The 19,638-nt window shown below is 38.5% G+C and overlaps 2 protein-coding genes across 9 annotated transcripts in view; one reads left to right on the top strand and one right to left on the bottom strand.

Moving 5' to 3' along the window:
- The window catches only part of cacna1da (calcium channel, voltage-dependent, L type, alpha 1D subunit, a), a 44,345-nt gene extending 28,401 nt beyond the window's left edge, over positions 1 to 15,944 (top strand). For 3 of the 8 annotated variants that reach the window (XM_072452345.1, XM_072452341.1, XM_072452340.1), the window contains 21 exons: positions 636 to 794; positions 875 to 985; positions 2,328 to 2,411; positions 5,359 to 5,391; positions 6,392 to 6,520; positions 6,609 to 6,674; positions 7,082 to 7,173; positions 7,420 to 7,579; positions 7,653 to 7,780; positions 8,230 to 8,326; positions 8,412 to 8,514; positions 8,612 to 8,713; positions 9,695 to 9,828; positions 10,465 to 10,581; positions 10,934 to 11,301; positions 11,976 to 12,002; positions 12,486 to 12,605; positions 12,675 to 12,814; positions 12,920 to 13,026; positions 13,099 to 13,416; positions 13,508 to 15,944. In XM_072452345.1, coding sequence (XP_072308446.1) covers positions 636 to 794; positions 875 to 985; positions 2,328 to 2,411; positions 5,359 to 5,391; positions 6,392 to 6,520; positions 6,609 to 6,674; positions 7,082 to 7,173; positions 7,420 to 7,579; positions 7,653 to 7,780; positions 8,230 to 8,326; positions 8,412 to 8,514; positions 8,612 to 8,713; positions 9,695 to 9,828; positions 10,465 to 10,581; positions 10,934 to 11,301; positions 11,976 to 12,002; positions 12,486 to 12,605; positions 12,675 to 12,814; positions 12,920 to 13,026; positions 13,099 to 13,416; positions 13,508 to 13,813 — 2,901 coding nt within the window. In that variant the 3' untranslated portion in view covers positions 13,814 to 15,944. Of the gene's footprint in view, positions 1 to 635; positions 795 to 874; positions 986 to 2,026; positions 2,111 to 2,327; positions 2,412 to 5,358; positions 5,392 to 6,391; positions 6,521 to 6,608; positions 6,675 to 7,081; positions 7,174 to 7,419; positions 7,580 to 7,652; positions 7,781 to 8,229; positions 8,327 to 8,411; positions 8,515 to 8,611; positions 8,714 to 9,694; positions 9,829 to 10,464; positions 10,582 to 10,933; positions 11,302 to 11,975; positions 12,003 to 12,485; positions 12,606 to 12,674; positions 12,815 to 12,919; positions 13,027 to 13,098; positions 13,417 to 13,507 lie in introns of all 8 variants that reach the window. The other 5 variants (XM_072452346.1, XM_072452343.1, XM_072452347.1 and 2 more) reach the window with 4 other exon arrangements.
- Positions 15,945 to 15,979: 35 nt separating this feature from the next.
- LOC140365788 (parapinopsin-like) lies at positions 15,980 to 19,638 on the bottom strand. Its single transcript, XM_072452348.1, has 4 exons — positions 19,252 to 19,638; positions 17,887 to 18,215; positions 16,976 to 17,218; positions 15,980 to 16,483 (listed from the first exon to the last, which is right to left on the bottom strand). Exons 1-4 carry the CDS (start codon positions 19,580 to 19,582, stop codon positions 16,382 to 16,384), a joined length of 1,005 nt encoding a protein of 334 aa, XP_072308449.1. The 5' UTR covers positions 19,583 to 19,638; the 3' UTR covers positions 15,980 to 16,381.

Raw genomic sequence — 19,638 nt, 5'->3', positions numbered from 1 at the left:
ATGTTACTTTTACTCAATTTTGAAAGTGTTAACATAAGTAAAAGTATATTTTCTACCTTTGCGGCAAAGTGGGTGGCTTGCTCACGTGACAACCCAAAGGTCCTGTCAGTGTTTGGGTGCAGTTCTAGAAGTAGAAGTAGTGATGGTAGTATTAGTTCTAGTATTGGTTGTAGTGGTAGAAGTAGGTACAGGAGAAATACCAGTCGTGGTAGTAGTAATAGTTGCTGCTAATTTTACTAGGTGTGTGTGCATGGCAATACGATAAGCAGCTTTCAAATTAAACTACCACTACTTTTGTTTTTACTTTTAAGAAGTTTATATTCTTTAGGGGTGGGCGATATTGACACAAATGAATATCTAAATTTTGTATATTCGGTTAGTATGGTTAAAAATATTCGGTTGATATCATGTCAATCCGACATCCGACGTCTTTAAATGTATACATTGAAGTTTAATCATCATACAAATGTGAATTGTCTTTCAAATGAATCACATTTTTTAAAATTATAAACAATCATAACAACATTCACAATATTATCTACATTTGGATATATTGCCCACCTCTACTTACTGTACAATTAGATACTATATATAGACACAGTTTTCACCTGAGCTGTTCTTGTCTGTCTGTGCAGCGTCAGTGTGTGGAGTATGCTCTGAAAGCTCGGCCGTTGAGAAGGTACATTCCCAAAAACCCGTACCAGTACAAGTTCTGGTACGTGGTCAACTCCACTGGGTTTGAGTACATCATGTTTGTGCTCATTATGCTCAACACGCTCTGTCTGGCCGTGCAGGTGAGTCTCTGCAGCGGGTTTTGATCAATGTTCAAAGGATTATTTCAAGTTTATTGTCATTTACTTTGTGCTTATTGTAGCATTATGGCCAATCTGCACTTTTTAACTACGTCATGGACATACTCAACATGGTTTTCACTACTGTCTTTACTGTTGAAATGGTTCTCAAACTCATCGCTTTCAAGCCCAGGGTAAGTCAGTGTGCTGTATGTTAGCATTTTGTTCAATATTTTATTCATGGTACTGTGCAAAAGTCTGATGTCGAAGTACTGAGAGCCAAGACAAGGCTATCGCACACCAGTACAGTGTCTAAGTAGAAGGCTGTATTAAAATCTGATTATTGTGTTAAGACATTGACAAGAATATCTTACAGTTCATGTGTAAACGGTCTTTCATTTGAGTAACAAACGCCAATACAGAACAGTAAGTAGTAGTAATAAGTGCAAATCTTCTACAAATGTTTCTTCTGTTTATGAAATAGTGTCCAAACCAATGGATCTAGACCAAAATGTACTTTTTTTGTCACTGTCCCAATTCTGGCCTTTCTTGAAATTCTTACACTGTATTATTTCGTTGTCATTAAATAAATCTTAGTTGAGAGCAGGCCTGGGCGATATGGCACAAATTCTAAATATATTATTTCCCTCATATCGCTCGATTACAATTTCTGCTTTCTTATCCAAACAATTTCATGGGCGTACGAGACACGACAGACATAATCGGTGGCATTATGCACAAAAAGTCCAATTAATTCCTGCAACATCTGACCTCTATTCTAATCCACACGCTTTTACTGACACAAGATTGGCTGGAGACCTCTTGATTAAAAAGCCACAAGCTGACCATTTTAAATAATTAGATCTCGATTGGATCAATTGCCCAGCCCTAGTGGCGACATTTGCACAGTACTGCACAGCCTCACAGTCATTTTCTGTGTACTAAACGATGAGTGTTCCCTCTTAATGCTGACAGCTCTGTGTTCAGAAGAAGGACAGGATGCTTGTAAGAGACAGTGTGGGGTGCAGAGCTGCAGTGTTTTTGCATGTCCTCAAAACCTGACTTTGTTTGACTTTGGTTAAATCTTTGCACTTCAGCGTCAGAGCGCTGTAATCATGCGCTCTCTTTGCTGAAGGGGCTGTTGTTGTAGTTTTAAGTATCCACAAGTGTGCATTTCAATTTGAATATTAAAAGAAACCTTACTATTTGCCCGCCACTTACTCAACGCCACTCAGGGCTATTTCGGAGACGCCTGGAATGTTTTCGACGCGCTGGTTGTGATTGGCAGCATAGTAGACATTGTTCTCAGTGAAATTGATGTAAGTAAATACTCGCTGGTGTTCGGCTCTTGGCTCTCTGACCTCACCCTACTCTGCACTAACTGGCTTAAGCACCTGTAGCTTCTGTTTCTCCTCTGCTAATGTCAACTTTTCCCCCTGCCATTTCATTTAACCCCTTTATCTGTCTTTTCTCTTTTTCCCCCGACTCCCTTTCTTCCTCTTTTGACATCCTTCATGATACACCACACCTAAACAGCACTATTTTGCTGATGCTTGGAACACATTTGATGCCTTAATTGTAGTCGGTAGCGTCGTCGATATTGCTATTACAGAGGTCAATGTAAGTATATCATTTCTATGGTTTTCGAGCTGAACCGAAGTCTTTCATATAAGCCAATGTAGCCTTTTCATTGCTAAACTATACTATTATTGTTCTTTATGTATATATGGAATCGCTATAATTGCTAATTTTGCTGCATGCCTAAAATTATATTTTCCATTGGCTTATTATGCAAAGCTTCAGTTTGACACATTACTCATGTCTTGGAGTCTGTGCTCCTCTCTTTTCTCAATGTGTTACGATTGTCTTTCAAAAAAATCAAATGTTTATCATAATGTATTTGAAATAGAGGTCGGAGATATAACAAAAAATTATAATATTGCAATCGATGTTTCTGAGATATGCGAGATTACAATATTAAGTATTTTGTCTACAATTAAAGCTCCTAAAAATAAATTGTGTATACATTTTTAGAATAATCATCCAAAGTAGGGTAAAGTGATATTTCTGTCCTTTTCTGGTTAATTTTCATTTTAATGTTTTGTACAATACTTCAACCTCAACCAAAACATTTACTGGGACGTTTAGCTCATTCCTGATGCACTGTTAAAATATCGTCTGAATATCCTCAAGGATCAAAATATTTTTTGTATCAATATCTCCCACCCCTAATTAGAAATAATCTCTTTAATAAAGGCAAAGTGCTGATGACACTCATTTGTAACATGGTCTAATTACAATATCGTTTATTTTTATTTCCATAGAAACTTGTAGAGGCAAGTATGGCAAAGAACTAACATGTTGTGATGTGTGCTTCTGTTGACAACAACTTTATCTTTAGGACCCCTTTAATGTAGAAATGGATACCAAACTTCAATTCTTTCTCTTAATTGCCCATAGCTGCTGTAAGAGTATGCGGGCACTGTCTACACTGTAAATCTAGTAGAGGCTATTTTCTGAGCCATGTTTCTCCTCATGAGGGCTCCATTGTCTGAGCTGCAGTGCTGTTTTCTGGACCTCTTCCTCATGATTTTATTCTTTCTCTGTTTGTGAATCTTTTGTCTGCATGGGTTTACACTAACCACATCCTACAATAGATGTGTAGCTAATCTGTTGTTGGTGTTATGTGTTTTACACATTTACTGCCCCATATTACAGTATTTCAGTATTTAGTATTATATTATTATATTATATATATTATTATATTATAGTATTCAGTATTTACCTCTTTTGTTGTACAGTATTACATTGTGTGCATGTTCTTATGGAAGCATGCTTTTTGCTTTGACCAATCCTTCATTTATTGAATTGCATGTTTGTGTTGTAAATTTGTCTCAAAAACTGGATCACATTTATTTTCCTTAATATGTAATCTGACACAAGTTGAATGTTGCTTGCTGTCTGATAATAGTAGATTGCATGCATCCTCCACATTGCATGCTGGTCCATCACCTAACATGCCTCATGTCTGCCCCCCACAGATGGCGCTTGGCCACCCGCTCCATGCCCCTCCGGTCAGTCATGTCCACTGTGTTCTGTGAAGCCTGCTCTTTCTCCTCACCTTTACTTCCAGACACAATGGCCCTGGAGCTCAGAGCTCAGATTTTGCATTTATCTCTAAATTTAAATTTTCCCAAACAAACAAAACTCTGCTTTTCAATTGTACAGTTTAAGTAAAACATGATAATGTAAATTACATCATCCATGGTGATCTCAAATGAAATGGTTAGAGGTTTACTGCCATAGTAATGAGCTGTCAATCAAGATCAGGGCAATTCACTATTTTCACTACAGAAATTCTGATTGACGTGTTGTTGTATAATTACTTTGCTTAATTTAGGTTTACACAAAATGTGTCAATGAAAAATACAAGGTTAAACACTTGAATTCATTCTTCACTCATTAAACAGTGTAATAAACTGAAAATACATGTATACCATGAAAAAAGGTGTATTCAGGCCACCAGGTTCTGTGCTGATCTTGTCATGTGAGTGATGTGTGTTTTGTTTGTCTTCTTGTAGTGAGCTCTTAAAGCTCTAAAGGAGCTCATTGTAGTGCAGGTGTGTAGTCACAGGCAGCTGCATGAACCTGTCTGCACTCCTCTCTTTCCAGTTGAGTTCAGACCGGACTCTGGCTCCTTCTCTTTCCTCTTTTTGTGATTGGGAGATCGCCCTGCTGCAGTTTTCGTTGCAGGGCATGACTGGCATGCATGAGTCGCTCTAATGCTATAACTCCACCAGTGGCTCCTTGTCATTTCTTGCATATGCAGCACCTCCCAGCAGCATTTTAAACAACGCATGTTTTGCCAGTGCTTTGGCCAAGAATACCTATAGAACCTCCTGCTAATTTTACGGCATAATTTCCATATTAATTTGACAATTCTTGAATGCGAAACTTCTTGAACTAGAAACTCTGAAGCTGGTTGGCTTTGGTACGTTTCTGTACAGTTTATGGATTTGAAGTTTACTGTGAGTAGCATTTTTTAAAAAGGGACTGTAACCAAATACAATATACATTTTTTTAAGCCATTACATCACACATACTATGTTTATTACATCATCAGACAGTTGATAGTTAATGTTGCATCTTTAGTGAAACAGACATACACCATTATCCATGTTGTCCACATTACATTGGGGCAGTGATAAAGTTGTGTCCTATATGTCATGTAGTAATTAAACTAATTCATGTTGTCAGTCTAAGCTGTAAACCTTTAGTTAATTGTCTTGAAAGTATTACATAGTAATACATACAAGTAATAAGCTAAAGTGGTAATAGTAATTTAAAGTGATAACATAATTGAAATGTTTGTAAATGTCTGTCCATGTTATAGTGAATAAGAATCGTGTGCTGTTAATTGAGCTGTAGTGACTTTGTTCTGTCTCTGTCTGAACTTACTGCCTAAGACCCCACTAACATTACCATAGCTTTGGTAAACATCACATGTGTAGCCCTTTGTCCAATGGGCTGTGAGTAAAAGTCATTAACCGAGTCTTTGATTTTAAAGCCAACGGAGACTCCTCAGTTGGATGAGATGGGGGTAAGATGTCTAGCCCCCTGTTAGGGCAACGCCATTTTAGATCTTTGTTTTCTTTTGTTCTATCCCCCTGTTTTTATGATTTAATCTTTTACTAACATTATTCATGAAAAGTTTTCCATTTTCTTTTGTTACTCATCTGTTTGAACTTATTTCACTTTTTGTTTACTTTTCCTACTGTTTGCAGTTATTTCTAAGAACAGTGTGTCGCTCAAACGTGACGTTGTGTCCAGTGAGATTAGGGGAGTGTTGGGCCGCTCCTCACGTTTGCATTGTTGACACAGAAAACATGGTCTCTGCCTCCATCCCTAAGTGGGGCAGTTACCCATGGGTGGGCCCTGCATCTGGGTCTGGGGGGGTCCCACTGTGACTCCGCATGCAGTGACTCTGGACTGAAGGGCCATGCTTGTGCAGATATGCACTGTCAAATAGAGCAACATTTCTCCAGCATGCCTGCCTCCTTGCTTCCTCCCCTTTAGGTACAATGAACCCTGACAGTGCATTTGATGGACAACAGAAACATATCAGCTGCTTCCACACTATTACACAGCCAATGGATATCTGGCATTGGTTAAAACGATTTGAATTTGGAATATTAATTTTGAGTTGAGTCTTACTGACTAGGTTATATTCTTCTGCCTTTATAACTTCATGGCATTTTTTATTGGTTTACTTGCCAATAGTATTTCATCACGCGATTGGCATAGGGTTTGAATTCTTGAAATAAGAAATAATGTACTTTTTTTAGGTAAAGAAATATATAGGTCAAAACTGCTAAATTCAAATCATTTTAACAAATCTAGATATAAGATTGTGTAGTGTACTCAATATTTACATGAGTTTAATCAAAGCTGTTGTAATACAATATTAAAACTGTGGAGTCTCATTGGCCCATATGTTTCTACAGTCTTTGGGCCCCTCCATCTGAACGCACGCTCAGGTTCTCTTGGTAAAGCTGTGCATGTAAGGAAGGTCTTTCTGACTCTGCTGCTGTCTTTCACAGAACACCGAGGACAGCGCCCGCATCTCCATCACTTTCTTCCGATTGTTTCGAGTCATGAGGCTGGTGAAGCTGCTCAGCAGAGGAGAAGGAATCCGCACTTTGCTTTGGACTTTTATCAAATCCTTCCAGGTAAGAGCCAAGTTTGTTTTTAATCAATTTAGCTTGTAATTAAAAGTGAATGTACTCATGTGAACATTTTGTTTGTTTTTGCCCAAAGGCTTTGCCATATGTTGCTCTTCTGATTGCCATGCTGTTCTTTATCTACGCTGTAATTGGGATGCAGGTCTGTAACTTGTAAATTCAATCATGCCACACAGTGTAAGGCCGCGAGAATAATCAGAATGGAAAGAAAAAGGGACAATAGTAATTAATGCTCAATAAAAGGCTACGATTACTTATATAACAACAAAATATTCCATCTCCAAGTGGTCTAACTTTTTAAGCCTGTACATTAGACCTCCACAAACTGCTTCTAGTATAAATTGAGCAATAGATATTTTAGCCTTCTTTTAAATTTCATTGCTCCTAGATGTGTTGAACATATAAGTGTGAACTATAAATTAACATAAATTGCAAAGAGAAACAATTTGATATTTCCCCAAACATGCTATCACAGACTAGAACAACATGAACGGTTATATTTAGTGATTTTTCCTTTATGATGATATACAAACTATACGGTTCTTTCAGGTTTTTGGAAAGATAGCTATGGTCGATGGCACTCAAATAAACAGAAACAACAACTTCCAGACCTTCCCTCAGGCCGTACTGCTCCTCTTCAGGTGAGCTCCAGTCGATTGGGGAAGTGTGCAAAGGGTGGAACATAACTATTCCTCTTAAAGCTGTGTGTTTTATCATGGTTCAATTTGGAAATGGTTGACTGGGTTTATCCTGCTTTAGGATTATTAGTGGCATAAAGTGGTCTTCCATTTGATCGTTTATCGTAATATTTTCTGTGGTAAAATATCACACTTCAAAATGTGTTATTGTTACATGCCTGTTGTTGAATATGTAATGTGTTTGTCCAGGTGTGCCACTGGAGAGGCCTGGCAGGACATCATGTTAGCCTGTTTGCCCGGGAAACTGTGTGACCCGGAATCTGACTATAATCCTGGTGAAGAGATGACCTGTGGCAGTGGCTTTGCTATAATTTACTTTATCAGCTTTTACATGCTCTGCGCTTTTCTGGTACACACATACTTTAATCAATGAACATTTCCTGCATTATACTATACTATATTTTTGCTTCTTCTTCCTTCAGATTATCAACTTGTTTGTGGCTGTCATCATGGACAACTTTGATTATCTAACACGTGATTGGTCCATTCTTGGTCCACACCATCTGGATGAGTTCAAAAGGATCTGGTCAGAGTACGACCCCGAGGCAAAGTAAGTGTTTTGATTCCAATTGTTAGTTTTATTTAAAAGAGACATATTATATAACATCAACTTTCAAGCTTTCAAGCACCATCAGCATACTCTAAATTGTATTTCCAATAGATTTATGTATGTATTAGTGTTCATGTATCGTCCTGCATTCGAGGCTGCAATCTGTTTTCACCTACCCCCTATCCTCACCTACTTATCTGTACTTACTTGCGATTCGTTAAAAAATGCTGACTCAGGGTCATAACCTAGATGTAGTGTTCAAAATCGTCATATAGCGATTTTTCAACAATAAACAAGTAAGTGAAAATCTTTCAATGAAGGAACAGGAAGTTAGTTAACCTATTTTTGTTATTAACTATTTTAGAGCAATATTGCATTTTATCATTAATACAATAAAAAAGCATTTATTATTAAGCATACATTGTTAATGTCTGAAATATCACAAATAGGGGCAGGATCAAACATCTAGATGTTGTGACTCTTCTGCGTCGTATCCAGCCGCCTCTTGGTTTTGGAAAACTCTGTCCTCACAGAGTGGCCTGCAAGGTTCTCAATCTATCAAATTGTTCTTATTATATCTATCTTATACCATTATAATGCATTTCATTATTACATTGTTCTGTTTTTGCAGAGGTTGGTAGCCATGAACATGCCCCTCAACAGCGACGGCACCGTTATGTTCAATGCTACTCTGTTTGCTCTGGTGAGAACAGCCCTCAAGATCAAAACTGACGGTAAATGTGGTACATTCTGGATTAAACAAATGCTCTTATCATGTGGCACAGTGAAAAGATTCATAACAAAAATAATATCTGAGATCTTGTATTGTAGGTAATCTGGAGCAGGCCAATGAAGAACTGCGGGCTGTCATTAAGAAAATCTGGAAAAGGACAAGCATGAAGTTGTTGGATCAAGTAGTACCTCCTGCTGGTGGTTAGTGCAATGTCAACATAAAAGAAATAATCACATATGCAATTGCTGTTTTTTACCTTTATCATTGACAGTAATTGTAAGTTTAATAACAATGTAATTTAGGATTGATTGTATTGTCTGGATTCTATGCCTTCATTGTCGTTGTTTACTCTCACCTGTGTGTCTTGTCCATGTTTCTCTTGAGCCCTGGACGCTGAAGGCCACTGTCGGCTGGGCTGTTGCATGGCCATGTAGAGATAAGCAGTTTTACTCTGTGCCTCTGATCTGTCCCAAATCCCTCTACCACTTGTACCTCAATTGCTCTGTTACCAACTGGCTGAAGCTCTTCCGAATATTCTGAAGCAGTTCTGTTTTAGGGGGGTGGCATGGAACTAGTGTTGTCTCTGTCTGCGATCTCAATCTCTGTCCCCAGCCTTTGCTTGAACCAGTGATTCAGACCCCTGCTTCAGAATGATTCTTGTTAAGAAAATTGCAATAGTACAGCATTATTTGAGCTCCCACAAAAGGCTTATAAGAACAACTAATCTGCTTGCTTGCTTGCTTTCCGTGCTGTTTTGATGAAGTATACCATTACTAGTATAAATAATACATTGATATTTGTCAGTAAGTCGCAAAAATGATTGGCAACCCAAATCAAAAACATTTTATTTTTAGTTGTACTTATTTAAATTATTGTCAAATGACATTTGCTCATTTCCTCATCTTCATCAGTAGATTTTATCATTGAAGAAGATGACACAGAAATGTGTTGTGTCTGCAGGTTTAATCAGTTATAATGTGAGAAATTGTACTATAGACATCTGTTTGTTTTTCCAGTATTGAGGTACAGTATGTACTCCATTCAGCTGAATGGATAATATTTAGAGTGATATCGCAGTCATTCTATTAGTTGTATTTTAGTAGTTTTATGCCGATGACATCAAGAAACTGTGTGTCGTCACCTGCTGACACAGGAAGCGTTTGTGTGGTCTGTTCACTCAGATGATGAGGTAACCGTGGGGAAGTTCTATGCCACTTTCCTGATACAGGACTACTTTAGGAAATTCAAGAAACGTAAAGAGGAAGGCCTAGTGGGTGAACACCCGACCCAGAACAGCACAGCCATCGCTCTGCAGGTGAGTGTCTCTGCTTTGTGAGAGACAAAGACTGTAGCCACATCTGTCTAACGTGCGTCTCATTTAGATAACATTTCTAATGTTATGGTTTATAACCAGCAGGACATTCATGATGTCGGTCTAATGTATGACTCTACTGTAAATAAAATGTCTCCAGTAAGATTTTGGTGTCTGTAATCACAGGTGTTGATGTTAAGTGTGTGTCATCATGTCCATATTATGTAGATGTTTCCTCTGCATCTGCCCATCCAACAATTCATAAAACCATAAAAAATTAAATTTGAATATATGGCATACAGGCCATATATTTTTTATCAGAATTACTCACTAGATTTTAATTTGTTTATATCACAGTCTTTTGTGTTGCTAATTATGTTGACAATAGACCTATCCAGAGAAAGCTAAATGAGTGAAGATTTTGTAAAACAAACCTTAGCCACACAAATCATTTGAGCTCAACACTGAGTGCAGCCGGTTGCACATTCGTGTGTCTGTTCTCATTGTCACCGTGTGTCCTTAATGTAAATGTACAGCACCACAGAGAGGTGTGTGTACCTGTCTCTGTCACATTTTATACTGTGAGCTGTGAGACCAAGGTCCCGGACAAGCGCTTAGATATTCTGTTCATGGTTACAGGCTGGCCTTCGCACTCTTCATGATATTGGGCCTGAAATTCGACGAGCCATTTCATGTGATCTGCAGGATGATGAACTAGTAGACTTTATCCCAGAGGAAGACGAGGAGGTTTATAGGGTAATGAATTCAATTTTACCCGACAGGGAAATCTATGGTCGAAGCTAAGTCCTCTATATGTATGAATTCATTGGACTTTTTAATGGTAATAAACTATACAGGAATAAGATACAACACATTATAGTAGCTATGAATGGTGTAATCAACGTTTTGTGACCCACTGCATGTTTTTTCTCATTTTCAAAAAACACAAAGAATAGTGAGCTGACATACATCATAAACCATCATAAACATATTTTGCTCATACTATTTTGCTAAATAAACCATCAGCCTTAACATCAATGAAACTGCTCTGCGCTGTTATGATAATACAGGTGATTTTACTTTTTTTTTTCTATCTATATTTTTACAGCGCAACGGCGGACTTTTCAGTAACCACCTAATGAACGGCCACCATCGACGATCCAACGTGCCTCAAACCAACGCTACACAGCGCCCCCTACAGGTGCAGCCCCCGCCCCACTACGCCCACATGGAGGAGCCCGTGGGCAGACTGTCCCGGGCCAATGCTATGGCCCACCCCAACCACCACCACCACCACCACCATCGGCACCACAACAACTCTTACGGCAAATCCCCCAAATCCACCAACATCAATCTGAACAATGCCAATGTGTCCAGCCTCCCCAACGGGCACCATCGCTACTATGAGCACGTGCCTCCCAATGGCTATCCCGGTCTGAGGCCCAACTACTATGAGAAGACTCCACAGGGACAAAGGTACTCTAATATCATATAATAATATTATACATTATATATATATATATATATATATATATATATATATATATATATAGTAATATATTTGAAGCACTTGAATTGTCTTTTGTACGAATTGTGCTCTACAAATAAACTTGACTTGCTGTGCCTTGCCATAATACAGTGGTTTATTTATGTTGCTGTATATGAACTCATTCCATCTGCCAAATCTTTCTTAGTTCATAGTGTAGTTAAATTTACTGGGGGATACAATTCTGTGTTTTTAGAGCAAAAAAGATGAGGATTACTACTTTCCTTGAACTAAACTACATTCAAGTTAAATGCTGACATCTTTTCTCTCTTTTTTTCCACACTGTTGTCTACAGATTATGCAGCGTCTCCAGCACTGGTTTATTGTTTCTTTAAAGGCCAATCAGTTGCACTTCACTTAAAAGACAAATGGGTTTAGTGAGTTCCTTATCTGAAAAGGAAGAAATTGAATTGTCAGCTGTTGTAGTCTATGTATTACCACATCTCATTCTCTCTCCCTCTCACATATATAATAATGCTGTATATGTCTCATATACTGTATGATATATATGTCCTGCCTTCTCCATTATCATCTCTGTGTCTTCGTCCCTTTCTCTCTCCTAACCTCTGCTTTCTCTTGAACATCCCTTTGCTCTCTGGAACAGAAGGCGCTACTATGAGACCTATGTTCGGTATGTTGTTTTAGGTTTGACAGCAGTAATAGAGAGATATGTGTATGCTTATCTGTTTTATTTTGGCTCTAGCCATTCTTAGTCAGTGCTTGTGATCATATGCTGGCCAGCCATTTGTTCTCCGATGCTGTTATGACACAGTTATGTCAAAGCTATATAAGTAAAGGGCGTGACCAGCATATGGCAGATGGCCTGCAGTTTGCATGTGTAGCCCTAACATGCTGAAATAAAACTATTAAGGCTATTTGCATTAGTAGTCCTAGAGTTTGTTGGATGAATTATGTACCATTCTGACCGCACTGAAAACAAATATATATATTATATTCTGGTTAGGGAGTTTTGCACCTGAGCGTCTTGTATAGTATGTTGCACCGATGCCCCCTGCAGGCTTCCATCTGCATGGCAGTGCATGACTGTATTCTTCTTTTAGTTTTACACAAAACACTGCATGTTCTCTGACCTAAATATCCACCTCACCTGCAGGTCTCAGGGTGGAGAAAAGCGCCATCCGACGATCCGGAGGGAAGAGGAGTTTGACGAGGACCGTTTGTCAGGGGAGTACTACAGCGGAGAGGAGTTTTATGAAGATGACACAGGGGACAGGTGAGCGGTTGTTGTTAAATGAAATATAAGGCACATTTATAAAGATTATAATTCTTCTGTTGCTGACAGATATCAAAATAGTGATGCTGAATATGAAACTCCAAAAGGCTACCATCACCCAGACAGTTACTATGACGATGATGAACAGCCCCTTTACTGTGATTCACGACGATCCCCAAAGAGACGGCTGCTTCCTGCCACACCTCAAGGTGATGTATGAATGACACAATGTATCTCTCTTTGCCATGGGAGGATGTGGTCGTGTTTATACTCTGTATTAAAGAGAGTTTTAATTCTGTAATTCTGTAATTTAGGTCACAGAAGACCATCTTTCAACTTTGAGTGTCTGCGCAGGCAGAGCAGTCAGGATGAGCTTCCACATCAGCGCACTGCGTTACCACTGCACCTTATGCAGCACCAGGTACAGCACAACTGTATACACACAATTGCACATTTGAACGTGTTTGTAACTGTAATCATGTTTTTGCGACAGGTCATGGCTGTAGCAGGATTGGACTCCAGCAGAGCCCATCGTCTCTCCCCAACCCGCTCCACTCGCTCCTGGGCCACACCCCCCACCACCCCGGCCAGTAAAGAGCAGTCCCCCTACTACACTCCCCTGATTCGTGTGGACAACCCTCACAGGGAGAGCGTAGCCAGCAGCCAGGTGTCTGTCCGAAAGAGCTCCTGGTACACAGACGACCCAGAGTTCTCCCAGAGAATCTACTCACCACTTCACCTCCAAGTGCCACCGGAGTACCACAGCCAGTACCACCAGAAGAGGGGCAGCGCCACCAGCCTTGTCGAGGCGGTAAGTCATTTTGCAATAATTGTTTTAGGATATGTAAACACATTGTTTGCAAGATAAAATAATGTATTTTTTTCATCTTTATTTATATTAGGTTTTGATATCAGAAGGTCTTGGGAGATTTGCCAAGGATCCTAATTTTGTGGCTGCCACAAAGCATGAGATTGCAGATGCATGTGAAATGACAATAGATGAGATGGAGAGTGCGGCCAGTCACTTGCTGAACGGAGGCATGGCACCGGGTGTCAATGGGGTCAGTGTGTTTCCCATATTGAACCCCAGGGACTATGACCTGCCGGACAATGCAGCCAGCTACAGCGACGAGGAGCCAGAGGCCGAGCCCCGTGCTCGCTATGAGGAGGACCTGGCAGATGAGATGATCTGTATCACCACTTTATAGCAGTGGCTGCTGAAACATTTAAAACTTTTTTCAGAATCAGTTAAATACAAATGCATCTGTTGGCTCTAACCAAAAGAAGTGCCTTTACAACAGAGGAGAAAGGCATAAAGATAAGAAACATTGTGTTCACCTGTTCTCTGCCGAAAGAAGGTTGTAGCGCAGGGTTTAACCCTGAAGCCTTGGCCTGGATGGGGCGCTCCCTGCTGCCATTAGGACGAGGGGATACTGACTGACGCAGTGAGAGACCTGGGCCAATAGCTGAGGGGCATACAGGGTGGTCTCAAAGGGTGATGACAATCCGATGTATGATGTCATTACCTCAGTCACTTAACTAAGGTTTGGTTTATCATGCAAGTTTTCAATGCAAGTGTAGAAAGGCATATCTCCCTCTTAGTTATAGCTGACCCCACTTTATTATTTCTAGGTAACAGTAAAAGCTCCACTAGAGTTATATTAGATAATGCAGGACATGGCCATCCTAATTATGGGATTTTTCAACTTGAGATATGTACTTTTAAAGTGACAACGCATTTGTAAAAATGCACTAGAAGGCAGGTTATTTTCAATTTTAGAATAGCCTGATTAATATTTCATAGTTGACATGCTGTACACTGTATTTATTATACAACAACTTTGTAAAGAGATCTATATTTTGTGATTATGTATAATTTTAAATATCAGCAATATGGTCCCAAGTAACTCCTGTAATTCGGAAAAAAATAAATATATATATAGGTTTTCTTTTAGAGGGTATACAAATTTACCTTTTATTTTTATGTGAATATGCGTCAACTTGTGTTAAAATATCACAGCACCACTGCAATATGCTACTTGGGGCTGCGATTGATAATTATTTTAACAGTCGACTTGTCACGATTATAATGATTCATTTTTGCAGCCCTAATGCTAAGATGCTAAGGGTGTAATACAAATATATATATTAGGTTCTTCCTAGAAACTGTTGCATGAGGTCAAGGTCATTCGGGAGGCCAGGCTGATTGACGCAGTGCTTTTTATTTAATTTATAATAAACTTTTATAGCTGAGTATGCACATTCATTTTAAAAGCATTGTGCAATTATCAAAGCTGCTTTTTTGTTGTTTGCTTTATTTTGTTTTTACCAGTCCCCCATTCATTTCTATTTGATGCTGGAAGACGAAAAAGCTCAATGGACAAAGAAAAGTTAACTACAACATGTGCTGGGATTTCCACTTATTCCTGGTGATCAAATTTAATTTCCATTTAGAGTGTCCTGACAGGTGTGTAGGTGTCCCACACAGAGTATTTTAGGAAGAGTACAAGATTTTGTTCTTGTGCCAGCAATATTAGCCAACACCCTTCTCCCTCAGTCGGCCTGTATACCTCGTTGGGCCACGGTGACCACATATCATTCTGTTTGTCAAATCGTCCCACAAGAGCTTTTTGAAGACAGTTTGTGTTGGGAGCTTTAAAGAATAACAGATGGACCCACCAGAGGACAAAGACATCCTTTTTTCATCTTGTATTGGTCAAGTTACTGGACTGCATGAACTGAAATTGATATTTCAGTAAATAATAGCAAAGAGGTCAATTGTTATGAAGTATTTAAAATACACAGGAGAGGTACATCCTGATTAATGTCATGAATCAATAGTTTTCCATTTTGTGTGCACATTGAAAGGGCTCTTTGAATTGTTTGTGAGTTAAACATGTTTTGTCCTTTTGTTGATGACTGTCATAAAAGGACCAATGCACAGGCACATTGTACTATTCGTAGCAAATACAGTGCTGATGAACTTAAGATATGCATTATTTTGTAAACTTTTAAAGTGTAAAACTAAAGAGAAAATAACTTACTTTTACCTCAAGTCAGGGATTCCTGAGAAGAAAATAAATATTTGGTTTCTACCAATGATATAAACTTTAATATTAGCACATAGCTGTTTGTCTTTGCACAAGTAACTGTATAGTGCTTTGTTTTTTCCTTTTTCTAAGATTCATGTATCAAGGTGATACAATTTTGTATTTTTTGTGACTGTGGATTAGTGGAATCTATAATTGTCATTGACAACTCATCTGAAAATGCTGGAAGTGAAAGAGTATTTAAAAAAATAAAGGTGCACTGTCCCTTTGTTTCCAGAAAAAAAAGAAAGAGTTTACAGAGACACATTGATTTGCTCATCATATTTTTTTAATTACAATTCAAACAATTCATGTTCTCATCGCTGTGTAATCAAGACTCTTATGTAAATTATGTACAAACATGTGGAAAGACCCATGATAATCTCTACTTGAAATTGTTTCCTTAAGTTTTTTAATTGGAAAACATAATTTATCTCAGTAGCAAATGTTTTACTATAATTCTATAGTTTTTTTATTATCACATTTTTGTATTTTTAATTTAAGTTTGTCTATTTCAATCATTTTATTTGTTATTGTTTTATCATTAAATGACTTAAGGTAAAATTAATCTGATGTGATTTAATTGAAACACTACATAATTATAATAAATAGACCTGTACACATTGTACATCTACAATAGTACACAGTGTTCAGACTACTTTACAGTGGTTTGACTTTTGAAGAAGTTTAGGCCGGAGACACTTTGGAGACAGTAGTTGTCTCAGATGCTTCCTCATCCTCTACCTGCCAAGGACGACACAGCAGGAAAGGAACTGCATACTTACGAAACTGCAACGAGAAGAGGAAAGCATTCTAATAAGACTTTATACGTTATTAAAACTGTATTGACTGTGCAAAGATGTTTGTCACGTGTACTTTCAGGACAAATGGACTGTTAGTTGCAGGGCTTCTACAGATTCACTCAGATCAAGTTAATTTGATCCACCAAAGAGTCATAATTGTGTTCATCAAATTAAGTGACCACAAAACTGACCCTAGATGGTTTATCGACTTGTAAATGTTTCTCATAATTACAATGCAAATACATCGAGTGCTGCTTATTGTTTTTTGTTAGGTTTGCTTTTTTACATTTGACGAAATCCAATGCTCAAAAAAATACAATCATGTACAGTATGTATACAGTACATAATAATAATAATGCAATGTTTTTCAAGAGCTGTATATTAGTTACCACTAGATGGTGCTCACAGCTCGATAGAGTTAAACCACTTTTACTACAAGCTGCACTCAACAGTACTTTATACTGTGCCAATGACGTACCTGTTTGTTGAGGTAAATGTAGATGATTGGGTTGTAGACAGTGCTGCTTTTGGCCAGGTAAACCGGAATCGTCCCAACCAGAGGGGAAATTTGCACAGTAGGGTGGAATACCACGACCAAAGCAAGTGTGGCATAAGGCATCCAGCTCAACAAAAATGTCATGACCATCAGAACCACCATGTAAGCCACACGAGCCTCACTTTTGGCTACTGCACCTCCCGCTACACCGTCCATCTTTGACACCTGGAGACAAAAATAACAATGAAAATTCACAACTGAAACAAACAATATATTCATGAACCGGTAATCATAATCTCAATTCATGACTAGTCCTCGGTTAACAACTAAACCAGGACCAAATTGTATGAATAATGCCTTAAAGGAGACATATGCGCTTCTTTCAAGTACTTGGTATTGAACTCGTAACTGAAGTTGATCCTCATTTTACATGTTGTTCATTGAAAACCGCAATGTTGATATAAAACGGCTTAGTAATAGAAACGTTCTCATGTGTCACTCGGGTTGGAATTAAATATATGAATTAGCAACAATACAAGGATGTTGGCAGGAATAGGGTGTGGGTAAAAACTGGCCTTTTCTGAGCTTTCGAATCTCAGTTACAGGACAATACAGGATTATTCAAACACGCAGGAATCAAAATACATCTTTGAGTCAACCAATGATGAGGAAAAACTGTTCAAGCCCTTTAGCATAATATGTCCCCTTTAATGTCACTGTAAACCAGGAAAAATGTGAGCCTTAAACACAGTAAATCAACACATAATCCAGGACTGATCAGAGATAGAAAAAAGGCTTAGATCAGGATTAAACAAGGACATTAACCAAGACTAAATTGTATGGCAAAATAATAAAACGAGAGAATAAAGTATGATTTGAGCTAATTTGCTAACCTTGTGTAGAGTCCATAACAATTTCCCATATGACAGCAGTATGATTGTAAAGGGAACAGCAAAGCATACAGCAAAGTACGACAGGATATAGGAGACGTTGCTGGGGTCTGTGTTGTGCCAGTCTGGAGCACAGGATGTCCCAACTCCTTCCAGCTCTAATCTGCCCCATCCAAACAGAGGAGGCAAGTTCCAAGCAAAAGACCACAGCCAAGCCAGGGCAATTCCTCCCAGCGCGTGCTTTTTATCAAAGGAAACGCGTCCCAGAGGTTTACAGACCACAAACATCCTCTCCACTGCAATCAGAGCCACTGTGCAGAGCGACGTAATGCCTAAAGACAAGAAACAGATGGAAATTATTAAGAAATGAAAACAAACTTAAAGATGAATATTAAATGATGCTGATGGCCTATAACTTCGTAGAAGATTCAGAGTTTTTGAAAGAAATAACCAAACTTATGAACCCCAGATGATGACTTGTTTAATTATTTGTTCTGTATCAACTCCACAAGTTTTGTTAAAAACTACTAGAAAAGTTATAGGTAGTGGAACTTTTGTAAGCATTTTAATTATACTCTGTTGGCCAATTTTCTCTGATATTTTTTGTTGTTGTGTCTTGCCAATTTTAATTAACAAAAGCGTATAACTAAAAATATTGAATTAAACAACTGGTTTATGAAACTGAATATATGTCATTTGATTGTTTTTTTTGTTTCAGGTGCTTTAAGTTTTGTTGCAAACCCATGTTTGAATGTTGTAATTCTTCACTCCAATTCTTCACTTTATGATGGTTACCAAATTTCTGTCAAAAATTAGCCACTAGAAGTAAACTTTAAAAAAAAATATATATTCATCTCAGCCTAGAACATGTTATAACAAGTAGTCATTGCTCATTGTGGTTAGAATATATCCTATCCTAGATTATTCACCATAGATCAACATAAAGGTTTGTTCACACTGTCCACATTAATCGTTGTCTCCCTCTTTGCAAATTAGATCTTCTTGTTTTTTAACATCTCAAAAGCTCTCAAACAACTTCTGAGCCATAGAATGATGTTGTCCATACAAACAGTGTAGAATTATTACCCTGTTCTTTAAAGTCTATTTGACTACTACTACTTTTCAGTAAAAGAAAGGGAATATGATTGTATATTATGTATTATTTATATTATCAAATATGTTGCCGTCTTTTTCCAATTTGGAAAATGAACAAAGACAGATTTAGGCTAAATAACTACTTAATTAGTTGCTTGGGTCAGGAGTTAGGGTATTAATTGAGTATTTATTAAGCCTTAAAAGTGTAATTATTAGAAAGTGTTACCATGAAACCATTAATAAATACACTGCTGCATGCCCTTCTGCACCTACCACACAAAGCCACCATGAAGCCCTCCAGCACACAGCCAGTCCGCCCGAGAGAGAAGTATCCGTAGGCATTGGTGATCACCGTGGGGATGCCCCCCATCAGAGCAGTGCCCAGGTCAGCCACTGCAATGTTCACCAGAGCGTAGTTGAGTGGCTGCCTCAGCTGCTTGTGCATCAGGGACACGATGATCACTGTTGCGTTGAGCACGATGGCCGGTCCCGAGAAAAGCGCCATGATGACGGCGAGGAGCATGTAGCCCGAACGGGAGAGAGGAGGGTTCTCCGGGGGGCCGAGGTACATTGAGGCATTTGAATGGAACACAAGTGCCTGCATGGTGAAGCGAGCTGTCTGAATCAAGTTGTGAGGAGTCCCAGTCTTCTATGTCAGTC

Source organism: Eucyclogobius newberryi, unplaced genomic scaffold (genome assembly GCF_026437365.1).
Source record: "Eucyclogobius newberryi isolate DKJ021-1_F unplaced genomic scaffold, fEucNew1.0.hap1 SCAF_19, whole genome shotgun sequence".
In the NCBI taxonomy this organism is placed as follows: Eukaryota; Metazoa; Chordata; class Actinopteri; order Gobiiformes; family Gobiidae; genus Eucyclogobius; species Eucyclogobius newberryi.
This window is presented reverse-complemented; position numbering and strand designations above follow the sequence as displayed.

What these genes read in the sequence shown, in the direction of transcription:
- LOC140365788 (XM_072452348.1), bottom strand. Translation starts at nt 19,582, where the DNA reads ATGCAGGCACTTGTGTTCCATTCAAATGCCTCAATGTACCTCGGCCCC. An exon ending in CTTCATGGTGGCTTTGTGTG is followed by an intron (nt 18,216 to 19,251) that starts GTAGGTGCAGAA and finishes TCTTGTCTTTAG; the next exon opens with GCATTACGTCGCTCTGCACA. An exon ending in TGTTATGGACTCTACACAAG is followed by an intron (nt 17,219 to 17,886) that starts GTTAGCAAATTA and finishes TTTTGTCTCCAG; the next exon opens with GTGTCAAAGATGGACGGTGT.